Source organism: Thamnophis sirtalis, unplaced genomic scaffold (genome assembly GCF_051295495.1).
Source record: "Thamnophis sirtalis isolate CommonGarterSnake01/CBP01778 unplaced genomic scaffold, rThaSir2_p1.2 scaffold_1, whole genome shotgun sequence".
Taxonomy (NCBI): domain Eukaryota; kingdom Metazoa; phylum Chordata; class Lepidosauria; order Squamata; family Natricidae; genus Thamnophis; species Thamnophis sirtalis.
In genome coordinates, this window is record NW_028261381.1 from 178841755 (window position 1) to 178854222 (window position 12468).

A 12468-nucleotide genomic window follows, 5' to 3' on the forward strand; every position below is an offset into this window, starting at 1 on the left:
CTTCTCTTCTTCCATTTTATAATCCAATAAAAATTTATAAATCTTCTTTACCATTCATCATTTGTCCCCAAATGATCTTATCTATTGTCGTTAGCTCCCTATTGATATCCCACATTTTCATGTCTTTCAAGTAACGATATTGAATTTGTAACTAGAACTACCATTCCAATTCTACCCCTTGTTCTTTTAGTTCTTTCCTCAATTTCAATCCCCCTTCTTTGTTCATTATATCCTTATAGGTAATCTGTTTTCCCTGATTGATAAAATTTGGGTGCACTAACGCTTCTAATGTGGATAACCAAATCGGAACCTTGCTATAATTCTGTTGCTTGCATTTATTCCATATCTCCAATAATGCCTGTTTTATAAAATGTCTTGATGTGCTACTTGTTTCCCATACCACAAAAATGTGTGCCATCCTAGTTGTAAATCGTTGCCCTCTAATGTTAGCAATCTTTTATTTTTTAACTTTATCCATTCTTTTACCCAGGTGAGCATTGTTTTTTGGTGATAAAACTCTCAATCTGGTACGCCAAACCCTACTCTTTCTTTTACATCGTGCAAAAGTTTAAATTTAATCCTTGTTTTTTCTCTCTTGCCAAATGTATTCTGGTGTCATTTTGGTCAAATTTCCAAAATACTTTTTATCCAATTTTATAGGGATATTTTAAAACAAGAAAAGTAATTTTGGTAGAATGTTCATCTTGATCACTGCTCTTCTTCCCATTAAAGAAAGTCTCAAATTTCTCCCCCTCTCCAAATCTTCCTTTATATAATTTATTAGCTTAACATAATTGTCCTCTTTGATTGATGTGTATCTTGCAGTTATGTAGATTCCTAAATATTTCACTTTCTTCACAATCTGTACGTTTATTCCCTTGGCCAATTCCTCCTCCTGTTTATCCATCATATTTTTAACTATCATTTTGGTTTTATCTTTGCTAATTTTCAGTCCAGCTGTGTATCCATATTCTTCTAATACTTCCATAAGCCTCAAACTTGAATTTAGTGGTTGTAAATTCTTAAAAACTAAATTGTCTGCAAATGCTTGCAATTTATAAACTTCTTTCCTAATTTCCAGACTTTTAATTTGTGTTTCTTTCTGTATTATCCTCATTATCATTTCTAAAGTTAATATGAATAACAATGGGGATAAAGGACACCCTTGCCTCCTACCCTTCTGAATTTTGATTTTTTTTTTGTCACCTCTCTATTCACTATTACTTTGATTTCTTGCTTAGGGTAAATCATATTTACTCTTGGAACATATTTCAAAATTTGTCACCGAATTCCATGTATTTTAATTGCTGTAGCATAAATTCCCATTTAATGTTATCAAAAGCTTTTGGGGTGCCTACAAATAGCAATGCCACCTGTGTACCACTGTGTATTGAATTGGTAAAATAAATCATTGCAGTGAGCCCTGATTATTAGGTTTTGAGTACTTAGAATCACTGTTGTCTGCTCTAATGGCCCACTGGGTTACAAGATGTTCTTCCCAATTGTGACACAAATCAGACCTCAAATGTCTTCCATGCAAAACACATTTTTCACCCAATATTGTGGTATCGAGCCTCAAGCCTGCCACATATTCAAACATAGCCTACTATGGGAAACTGGGATGGGGAATTGTATGGAGCTTAGGAGATGCATAGCCAAAAGAACATTCCTTCTCAGAAAGTCAAGGTCACCTCATCCCTGCACCTGGACGGATGTGAATGGGAGGAATCTTCCTTTGTAGAAATGACTGATTGGACCATGTGATGGACTTGTGGGTGTTGGGGCAGAGTCTTGAACTTTCAACTGGGTAGGGAAAACCTGGAAGCTTTCAGATTCAGGTTTTCCCAGATATACCAACATGGTTCTTATAATAAATTGGAGTTTTGAGGAACCTCTTGCTTTGGATTCTGATTTTATTGAGGATGCTATTTGGAACCCTGACAATGCATTCATGTTTGCTGATTCAATAGTTCTGTTTTCCATTCTGCATCCTCAGGAGAGAGAGAACTTTCTAGCTCACCTTTGTAGGCCAGACAATGGCATCTGAGCGAATGGTGACATCTTGGCCTGGGGGAGCCCTAGGATTTATTTGGCCAACTTTAAGAAGGATGATTGATCGATTGGGGAGGCGAATCCAATTGAAAAGGTCATAACAAGCAGATCCCAGACCTTTTTCTGAGAATGAGACTTCTTCTCCAGCACTGTTGTTGAACTGGATATTCATCAAGTAAGGAAGAAGCTGAAAGAAAAATGACATTCAGAAATTGGAGTAGTTGGTTGAAAGTAAGAGATAAGGCATTCTGGCTTCTATCATTTTGTGGATTCTCAGACACAAAACAAATTATGTAGAAAACACAGGGTCAGTCAAAAAGATTCAAATGTCTGTATACCAATATGAGGTATAAACAGGGTGAATGAGAAATCCAACAACATGAAGGCAGATATGATAATTTTGCCATCATGTAATTTGGTGGATGAAACCCATGAATGGAATACACAACCAGAGGGATTTAAGAAACAGAGTTAATAAATGAGAAAGTAAAGTTGCATTACATATAAGAAATAACTACATCTCTACAGAAATACAGCAAGATATTGATGAAAGCAACCTTGAATGCATTTGGATCAATATAAAAGTAAAAAAAAAAGAATGACATTGCCATAGGCGAGTAGTTCAGACCACCTAAACAAAGAGAGGAACTTTTTCCTAGATAGTTAAATAAAGTATGTTGGAAGTATATCACAATAATAAAGACTTTAACATCTAGGAGACAAACTCTGCACCTATTAGAAGATCAAACACATTCTTAGCAGAGAACATTGTCTCCTCAAAGGTAGAGAACTAGAGAGTCAGCCATATTGGAATTAATTCTCAGTAAGACAGATGAAATGATAGAAGGTGTTTAAGTTGCAAGAACCTGGAGTGGAGTGATAATAAAATATTGGAATTCTACATTATGCAAGCTCAAGCAATAGAATAAGGTCCAAAAAGGCAACAGGAATTAAGAGAGTTGATTTCAATAAAAAGCTGAAAAAAATATGAAAATTGTCTTCAAAAAACAAATGTAAACATTGATGGTGACTTTAAGGATTCCCATTCTGCAGTTTATTGACTCGATCTGTCAAGCTGAGTCATTTTGTGTTTTTTTTTCAAGTTTTTTTTTAAAAATACAAATTATACATATTATAGGAACAAAGTGTTGTCCAGGTCTTTTCTTTTATCTCCTCTCATTTCCATAGTCCATTTTACATCATGGTCCTGTTTTCACTTTCAGCCAAATTATTCTCTTCCATTATTTTTCAACTTCATAACTCTTTTTTCTTACTACCTAAACAATATCTTCAATTGCCCCTTAACAGTTTCACCAAATTTTCATTTCTTATTTTCTCCATTGATATATTTTGCTACAAACAGCGTATATCCTCTAATTCAATTTAAACCTAGAGAGCATTTCTTTCAGTTTTTTTCTACATTTAACAATATACTGCAATTTCTTTATTTCTTAATTAGCTACACAACCATAACAATCTTACTAGTATTCTCTTTAGACTACTAATGTAATTCTTTTCCCCTTTCTTCCTCTTTTAGCCATTTTCTCTTGTGCTCTCAGAGATTCCAGTTTTAATTCTTTCCCTTCTTCTTCCCCCTTTCCCCTAACAACTTCTTTTTCTTTTCCCTCTTTTTGTGATTGTTGTCTCTTTTCTTCAGGGTATTTCTTGACCCGTACAAGATAAAAATGAATCCAACTGTAGCATCAATTCACTATGCCATGTGCTATTGATGTACCCACTACCTTTTGGTGTCATATTGGACTTCTGTGTGTGCTTCATGAGGGTATCCAAAGGATCTAAAGGGTATCTAAAGGGCCCCCCTTACCTGTGGGATCTTGAAGATGCTGAAGATGGAGGCCATCAGCAGTGAGAATTGGGACTGGTCCCCTCCAATGGCAGAGAGGAGAATGTCCCGCTGGTCACATTTATAACCTGGAACCATTTGGTCACGGGTGGAAAGCAGAAGGAGACTGATGAAAGAAACCCTTCTCTTCCAATTGGCATTGTCATACATGTTGAAGCCAAGAGTGATGTTGGGGAGGAGAACCAGATCCTTGTTGATCTCAGTCACTGCAAACACCAAGGCCATGAACTGATGGTAGTTGTTGGGTGTGGGTCTATATTGAAAGAAACATTGTGAAACATTGCCACAAAGCTTGTGTCTCATGGTGGAGTTTGCCTTGTCCTATTTCTTTGTGGCATTTTCTTTGGAGCAGAAAGTCACAAATGTTAATTTTTTTTTTTGAAGATGCTTATTGTTAAACTTCGATGGATTTTTGACAATGGAGAAATCCTGTCTGTCCATATCATGGACCATTTTATATCCTTCTGTCATCCCTCCCTTCTTCTCTTTGCTTCAGTGCCTGTAATCTTACCCAATTTCTCCTCCAGCAATCTAATCAATTTTGATCTTTCTTGGAGCAGCTTCTTTGGATCTGAAGCAGAAGGCACCAGTGGAAAATACACCAAATATTCATTGAGGGCCATTATTCATAAGCACTGCTGATTCCAAAACTGATTTTTGGATTTTGTGCCATACCTCACACTGGAAAAGTGTTGCTCTTTTCCTTGAGGCTTCTATCCTAACTTTATATCCAAATTAACATTTTAAGTCAACTTCTTCACTACTCTAGTAAAATTCCTAAAGTTTTGTCTCTCCTTACTCTTTATATGGTTTATTGTCTTCCTGGTGAAGATTTCTAGAAAGATTGAAAATCTAGTCTATTTAATCAGTTAATTCAAATGATTCTCCAAAGCACCTGAGGGTAGGACAAGAAGCAATGGGTGGAAACTAATCAAGGAGAGAAGCAACCTAGAACTAAGGAGAATTTTCCTGACCGTTAGAACAATTAACCAGTGAAACAACTTGCCTCCAGAAATTGTAAATGCTCCAACACTGGAAGTTTTAAAGAAGATGTTAGATAACCATTTGTCTGAAATGGTATAGGGTTTCCTGCCTAAGCAGGGGGTTGGACTAGAAGACTTCCTTCCAACTCTGTTATTCTATTGTGATCAGTCTGGGTTTTTACTGAGAAAAGTACAAAGCTTTGAACTATACTGGGAAATTCAAATATTGCAAGAATAAATATTTCTGAGCAAACACAGCAAAAACCACCTAGATATTTGTGCTCCGAGTAAAACTTACAAATATGGGAGAGAAAATGGGTATGGGTCTTTGTTAAAGTCTAAGAAAGGGTTCCAATAATTCCCCAAGTGCAGATTCCCACCAATAATGAGATCACCAGGCCTGTAATAATATTCCGGAATCTTGTAACGTTGTGGAAGCACACAAAGGGTTTGCATCTTCTGAGCAATAGTTGGAGGCAGGAGCCAGAAGAGCAGCAGCAGGAGAAGCAGCCCAGTCATTCTTGTCACTTTCCCTCCTAGATCAGAAATCAAGATTGTGCAGAAGCTGAATTGCAGGCATCACTTTAAAATTTACCAGAGTTTTAACAGGATAAACCCAGCACATGCCCGCTGGATGGATTCAGGGTAGATATATTAAATATGCTTCCTCTTACCTGTGTTTGGGCTGTGACCAAAGGGAAAATTAAGGGCAGCTGAGTCTCTTGAAACCAAGGAGTTAGCTCTTTGCAAGACAAGGTGAGGTAGCATTGCCTGCCCCCACCTGGAGTACTTCAAGCATATTTTTGAAAGCAGGTTTTTATCTGTTTTGTGGCTTAAATCCACAGGGGATATATTGAGAATTGCTGTTCTTCTGATAATTGCAAGGAACAGCCCTCCATTTTGTTTCTTCAACAGAAAGGGAAAAATAGATTTGAATCTTTTGTTGCTAATCCACAAAGCAGCTGAACTTGACAATTGTGTAAAATGAAGCTGTCAGCCTCTGTTTCGCTACTTGCTTTCGGCTGCCATTGAAATGGGTTGGGGGAGGCCTGGTATTTGGGAAGGGAAGTTTTAATTACAGGAGAGATTGTGCAAAGGGAGTTTTGTTCTCACCATCTACTGCTCATGCTGGAGATAGTGATGGCAGCCGCCAAGGCCAACCGTCCTGCATACCAACCTGATGGTGCCTTTATGTAGATGGAACCCACATGACACCTAAGGGATTTGCAGATTGGACTAGGGGTTACCAGGGGGAGGGGGTTGGTCACGTATTGATATCTATGATTTCGTGCGCTTTTGCCTCAGATCTTGCTTTGCTTAGCTGCTATCTTTTCATAATCAGTAAAAGTACTCTTAATTCTGCGAAATGGAGTTAAGTGGTTTCTTTCTTGGTTGCTGAGGGAGGCTGGCTTGACATTAAGCAAGATCTCACTTTCGCACTCTTCCCAGAGCTAACACCTTCTGAGGGGAGTGTAAATAAAACCAAAACCTTCAAAATAATGTCCTACCCAGGCAGCGACCAGAAGGTCGACATGGGGGCAGCTGCATCGTCGTGTCCCTTGGAGATGGAGCGGATGGCGGATCTGAATTTGGAGGAATGATCTGTCCACCCCAGGTGGTCATTGGGAGTGGGACAGAAGTATGACCCTGAGGAAATTCCGGCTGGAGTTACCACAAGGCGATATCGGTGGGCAGCAGCTGCTTGGCAGGACACCGATGAGGAGAACCTTATGATGTCTCAGGCTATGAAACTCTTTCAAGAAGCTTGGGAGAGGTGACACTTACATGAGAATGGTCCCAAAAGAGAAGCTGATCTCCCAGAACTAGAGGAGAAAACTGCAAAAGCCCTCCTCCACCCAAGGGGGGCCCTGGGGGCTGACAATGGAGCTCATCAGGATGGAGAAGCCCTGGCGCCAGCAGCAGCAGCCACGAGAGCCCTTCCAAGATGGGGAGCAGCCCCCCACAGATGCTGGATGGCAAAGGTTCCTCCGCTTGGTATGAAATTTGGTGGGGAATCAAAGGACCTAGGATTTTTCCTGGTCCAAGTCTGGAATTTCATGCAACAGTTCAGAGAGGACCTCCCCACAGAAGAAGCCAAGGTGAGAGTGGTTACCATGGCGCTGGAGAACAAGGCAGCGGAATGGTTGGTTGCCCTGCATAACGATGACTCCCCCTACTGAGAGACTATAATAGGTTTATGGCCGCCCTGAGGAAACGCTTTGATGATCTGCTCACAGAGCGGAAGGCCAGAACCAGAATGAAAACCCTTACCCAGGGAAAGAGCCCAGCGGCTGATTATATACAAGTGTTTTGTGAATTGTCTGTTTCTATGCTGGGTTGTTTTGAAGAGGCTTTAATGGACAGCTTTATGGATATATACCATAACTGTCTAAACTGGGAGGAGGGGCGTAACTTGCAACTCTGGTATGAATTGGAACACATTGCAATAGTCCAACCAAGAGGTTCCCAGGGCATCTTTTCTCTTAGGTTGCGTACAAGTGGTACATAATCAAAGTTGTGAAAAGGCCCTTCTAGCAATCATTGTCACTTGATGCTCAAGCAGGAGTTGTGAGTCCAGAAGGTCCCCAAATTTCTTGCAGGGTCTGTTTGGAGCAATGCAACCCCACCCAGTACCATAGATGGTGTAATCCTAGAACTAAAGACACCCCAAAACTCAAAGCCATGCAGTCTTGCTGCTCCTTCGAAGCCTGTTTTTCCCCATGCAGACACAAATAGCCTCCAGACAGAAGGACAGGACATGCACAGCTCTGCTTAAATTATCAGAAGCACCAATGTTCAATTGGGTGTCATCAGCAAATCAAGGATATGGAGATGGATGAGCTTACCTTGAGGTATCATGCAGATGTCGAATAGGAGGGGAACAGCAGTGACCTCTGTGACACCTCACATAAAGAAGGTCCAGGGTGGGGTCTCTCCTCCCCCAGGTCTCTGCACATCTGCTGATCCTGCACTACTTTTTTGAGTTGTTTTAAGCTCCAGCTGGTATCAGCTTTGATAGTGTCCAGCTGTGTCTTTCTTTGGTGGACTGGTTTCCATTTACCACTAACTCTTCCAAACATAATTGCTTTCTCCGGTGAATTTCCATGCATGACATGGCCAAAGCATTGGTGGGATTCAGAATTTTTTACTACAGGTTCTGTGGACATGGCTTGGTGGGCATGGTGTGGCTTGGTTGGGTGTGGCTTAGTGGGTGTTGCAGGAGAAAGATACTGTAAAATCTCAATTCCCTCCACACTCCAGGGGAAGGTTACTGCAAAAATCCCTATTCCCTCCCAATCAGCTGGGACTCGGGAGGCAGAGAATAAATGGGGATGGGGCCAGTCAGAGGTGGAACTCAACTACTCAAAATTCCTGCTACTGGTTCTCCAGGAGTGGTCAGAACCTGCTGAATACCAACTCTGGGCCAAAGTAAATGAGACTCAGTTCCATAATTTCCTTCCAGCAGCATGCCTGGTGATATATGCTCCTGTACTTGCTTGTTATTTACCTTTACTGTCCAAGAAGTTGTTTTATATATTATTCTAATAAATTAACTATATCACATCACAATACTGAGAGCCAAAGAAAAATGTTTTAATACTTTAAATTTTAAAGTACCAAATCTGAAATAGCAATAGCAATAGCAGTTAAACTTATATACCGCTTCATAGGGCTTTCAGCTCTCTCTAAGTGGTTTACAGAGTCAGCATATCGCCCCCAACAATCTGGGTCTTCATTTTACCCACCTCGGAAGGATGGAAGGCTGAGTCAACCTTGAGCCAGTGAGATTAGAACCGCTGAACTGCAGATAACAGTCAGCTGAAGTGGCCTGCAGTACTGCATCCTAAACACTGCACCACCTCGGCTCATCTGCAGATAGAAGGAATTTCAAACAGGAACTAAAAATGATTTGTATTTGGACAGAGATGATTATAAAATACCAATAGAACTTAGATTTATATATCACTTCACAGTGCTCTTCAGCCCTCTCTAAGCCACTTACAGAGCCTTTTCCCCCCAAACAATCTAGGTCCTCATTTTATTGACCTTGAAAGGATGGAAGGCTAAGTCAACCTTGAGCCACTGAGGATTGAACACTTGGCAATCAGCAGAATTAGCCTGCAATGTTGCATTCTAACCACTGAACCACCAAATATTTCCATGATTTCCAATTATTTGAAGGACAAGCCACTCTCTTATTTCATCATTGTTAAGAACCCACATCAAATTGAAAAAGGAACCAAAGGCAAAATAAAAGTTACTACTTTAATATAAATCAGATATTCTTGTGCCCCATTATATTTTTTCTCTGATTCAGATCTGGCCTAAATAGGATAATGTAGCATTTGGGGGAAAAGATGCAAGCTAAGAGACCAGCCCCAGAGGCCAAGATGGAGAAGATCTCCACAGCCACCATGGATTTCCCTTTGGTGCTCAGGTAGGTGGGCAGAAAGGTGATCCAAACACTACAAAAGACCAGCATGCTAAAAGTAATGAACCTGGCCTCATTAAAGCTGTCAGGCAATTTTCTAGCTACAAAGGCCACAGTGAAACTGATGAAGGCCAGGAAACCCAGGTAAGCGAGGACAGTGTAAAACATTGAAGCTGATCCTTCATTACATTCCAAGATGATCTCTCCTACCAAGGAGTGGAAGTCCCTTTTGGGAAATGGAGGAGAAGTTGCCAACCAGGTGACACAAATAACTGCTTGGAACAGGGGGCAGGCTATGACAATGGAGTTGGTCAGTGGTTTTCCTAAGAGTTTCCTTGTCCTGTTCCCTGGCTTAGTGGCCATGAAGGCTAGAACCACCATGATAGTTTTTGCCAACAAAGAGGAAACCGCAAGGGCAAAGAGAACGGCAAAGGCAGATTGTCGGAACAGACAGGTGAGCTTCCTGGGTTGACCAATGAAGAGGAAAGAGCAGAGGAAGCAGAGAAGGAGGGAGACCAGAAGGATATAACTGAGATCTCTGTTCTTGGCCTTGACAATTGGTGTATCGTGATGTTTAAGAAAAATCACCAGGATTGAAGATGTGGTCACACAGAGAAAAAGAGCTAGAGAAGCCAAAGTATATCCCAGGGTGTCCTGATAGGTAAGGAAGTGTATCTTCTTGACAATGCATTGGTCCTTGTCCTTGTTGGGATATTGGTCTTCTGGGCAGGGGTCACAATGAGCAGCATCTGAAATCAAGACTCGTTGTGAATTTAATGGTGAAGTAACAAAGGCAAATCATTCCATCCATATTGACAATGCTGGGAATATGTTAACCAGAAAAACGGATCTGTTCTCTGGCTCACTATCTCTACTCTCTGCTTCAAATCAAGTCATTCAATTTTTTTTGCAGGGAAGGATTAGCAAACATGGATAGATGGATCTATTGTTTCTCCAACAAGCCTTTGAATATCCTGGGAGATTGATAGTTATGAAAGAAGAACTATCCTTCGTCCTCAATAGAAATTAAAGCTGGAATCTTACATCACATTCTTTCACAAAAAGATTGAGAGCTGGTTTTTCTGATGGGATGTAAAAGTAGGAGTAGAGAGTCTAGTTGGGACCTTCTTGAATTGTGCCCTCAAACTAACCTGTATTAAATTTCTAAGAACAAGAAATGTGGCCTGTAGAGATAATAGCTTAGATTCATGAATAAGAGGATTTGCTGAAAAATATGAATATATTGAAGCAGGTAAACTCTAACACAAATGATAATAAAATTAATCACTTTTTCCCACTGAATGGCTGGAAGGTCAACATTTGAATGCCTGACCTGTCTGATTAGAAATGGTCCCTTCCGGACAAGAGTCACATTGGTAGCAGCAAACCTGCTCGCCTTCTGGAAGTCTTCTCCTCTCTCCTGCCTGGCACCTCTTCATGCTACATCTGGCAAAGGGCGCCTTCTAAAAAAGAGAATAGAAATATAGTAGGTGGCCCAAGCATAGAATGTGCTTCATTTATCTATTTCTACATTTCTGTTTTCATCTTTAGAATGTCTTCAAAAGAAATGGTTTACCAGGGTCTACCAGAGTGATAGGCTTCAGGGGAGATTCAGGCCAGTGGCAATCCTGGCCCATGAATGGATGTGGAGATTATGGGACCTCAAAATACGAAGAAAAGACTTCTTAGGGGTTTTTTACAGGGTTTTTTAAATCAGATTTTTTTTTAATTAAAAAAAAAATTAATTTTTAATTTGAAACAGGCACAAATAAACTTTGGTACATCTTCTCCACAGTCAACAAACATAACTCAAGCATTTTAACTCAGATATTCATACATATCACCATCATCATATATCCATTTTCATTGGACTGTGATTACTATTTAAAGATATTAATAATAATAATAATATTCTTAAACAATACATACCCACACCAGTGGGAAAAGAAAAAATCAAAAATAAAAAAAAATAAAAAAAAGGAAAAAAAAGCACACAAAAAAAAAGAGCAAAAAAGACAAAAAGAACAAAATATGAAGAAAAAACTTCTTAGGGGTTTTTTACAGGGTTTTTTAAATCAGATTTTAAGGGGAGGGCAGGGTGGGTTGATACGGATTGCTCAGACAGACTTTGGGGGGAGTCTGCCAGGGCACAGTCCAGAGCTAACTAATGGGTGCGGGTCAGGAGTGCTGGGAAGGGTTGGGATTCCGGAGGAGACATTAAGCCATTCCAATGGGGGGTTCACCATCTCTACTGTTTGTGGGAGAGGCAGATATGGTGGGGGCCGAGGGCCAAATTATGTTTGGGGGACGCGGGTCTGCTGTTTAAGAGCAATCACACGTTCTGACCCTCATCACCCTTCTCACACCCCTGGGTGCTCGGGATTACAGGACCCTGGTCTCAGGCTGGTGTCACTTAACGCCAGGTCTGTGGTACATAAGGCTCCCCTCATTTACGACCTCACACAAGATGGTAGAGCGGACCTGGCATGCATTACGGAGACCTGGTTGGGCCATGAGGGGGGTGTTACCCTTACTGAATTATGCCCACCAGGCTTCCGGGCATTTCACCAGCCGAGAGCCCAGGGCAGGGGTGGGGTGGTGGTGGTGATTATGAGGGAAAGTCTCAGACCTCAGGAGGTCACTGTGCCTCAGATAGGCGGGTATGAGTCCCTTTTTGTGAAATGGGGCCTTGGAGTTCAGGTGGGCCTTTTTGTTATGTACCTGTCTCCCTGCTACGTTTCATCGGCCCTGCCAGAGCTGCTGAATGTGTTAGCTGGATTGGCGGTTGATTTCCCCAGGCTTATGATCAATCTGCCTTCCATTGGTGAGACAGCTGAGTCAGCTCGAGAGTTCATGGCTTCCATGATGGCTATGGACCTAACTCCATTAATTCAAGACCCTACCCATAATGGGGGACACACGCTCGACCTGATTTTTGTTTCTGGGCAGTGGATGAATGATCTAGATTTAAGGGATATTTCTATCCAACCCTTGTCATGGTCGGATCATTTCCTCATCAGGCTTGACTTCCATACTGCTAACCCTCACCACAGGGAGGTGGAACTGACTAGATGGTTCCACCCCAGGTGCCTAATGAACCCTGAAAGGTTCCTGATGGAGCTTGGGACTTTTTCTGA

The 12468-nt window shown here is 41.0% G+C and overlaps 1 protein-coding gene across 1 annotated transcript in view; it reads right to left on the reverse strand.

Annotated features, from left to right (window-relative positions):
- Nucleotides 1–2764: 2764 nt before the first annotated feature.
- The window catches only part of LOC148049931 (vomeronasal type-2 receptor 26-like), a 30836-nt gene continuing 21132 nt past the window's right edge, over nucleotides 2765–12468 (reverse strand). Inside the window, exons 6-8 of the mRNA XM_087705518.1 lie at nucleotides 5574–5584; nucleotides 3878–4169; nucleotides 2765–2842 (exon numbers count right to left, since the gene is read on the reverse strand). Of these exons, the coding sequence (XP_087561644.1) occupies nucleotides 2765–2842; nucleotides 3878–4169; nucleotides 5574–5584 (381 nt within the window). The remainder of the gene's footprint in view (nucleotides 2843–3877; nucleotides 4170–5573; nucleotides 5585–12468) is intronic.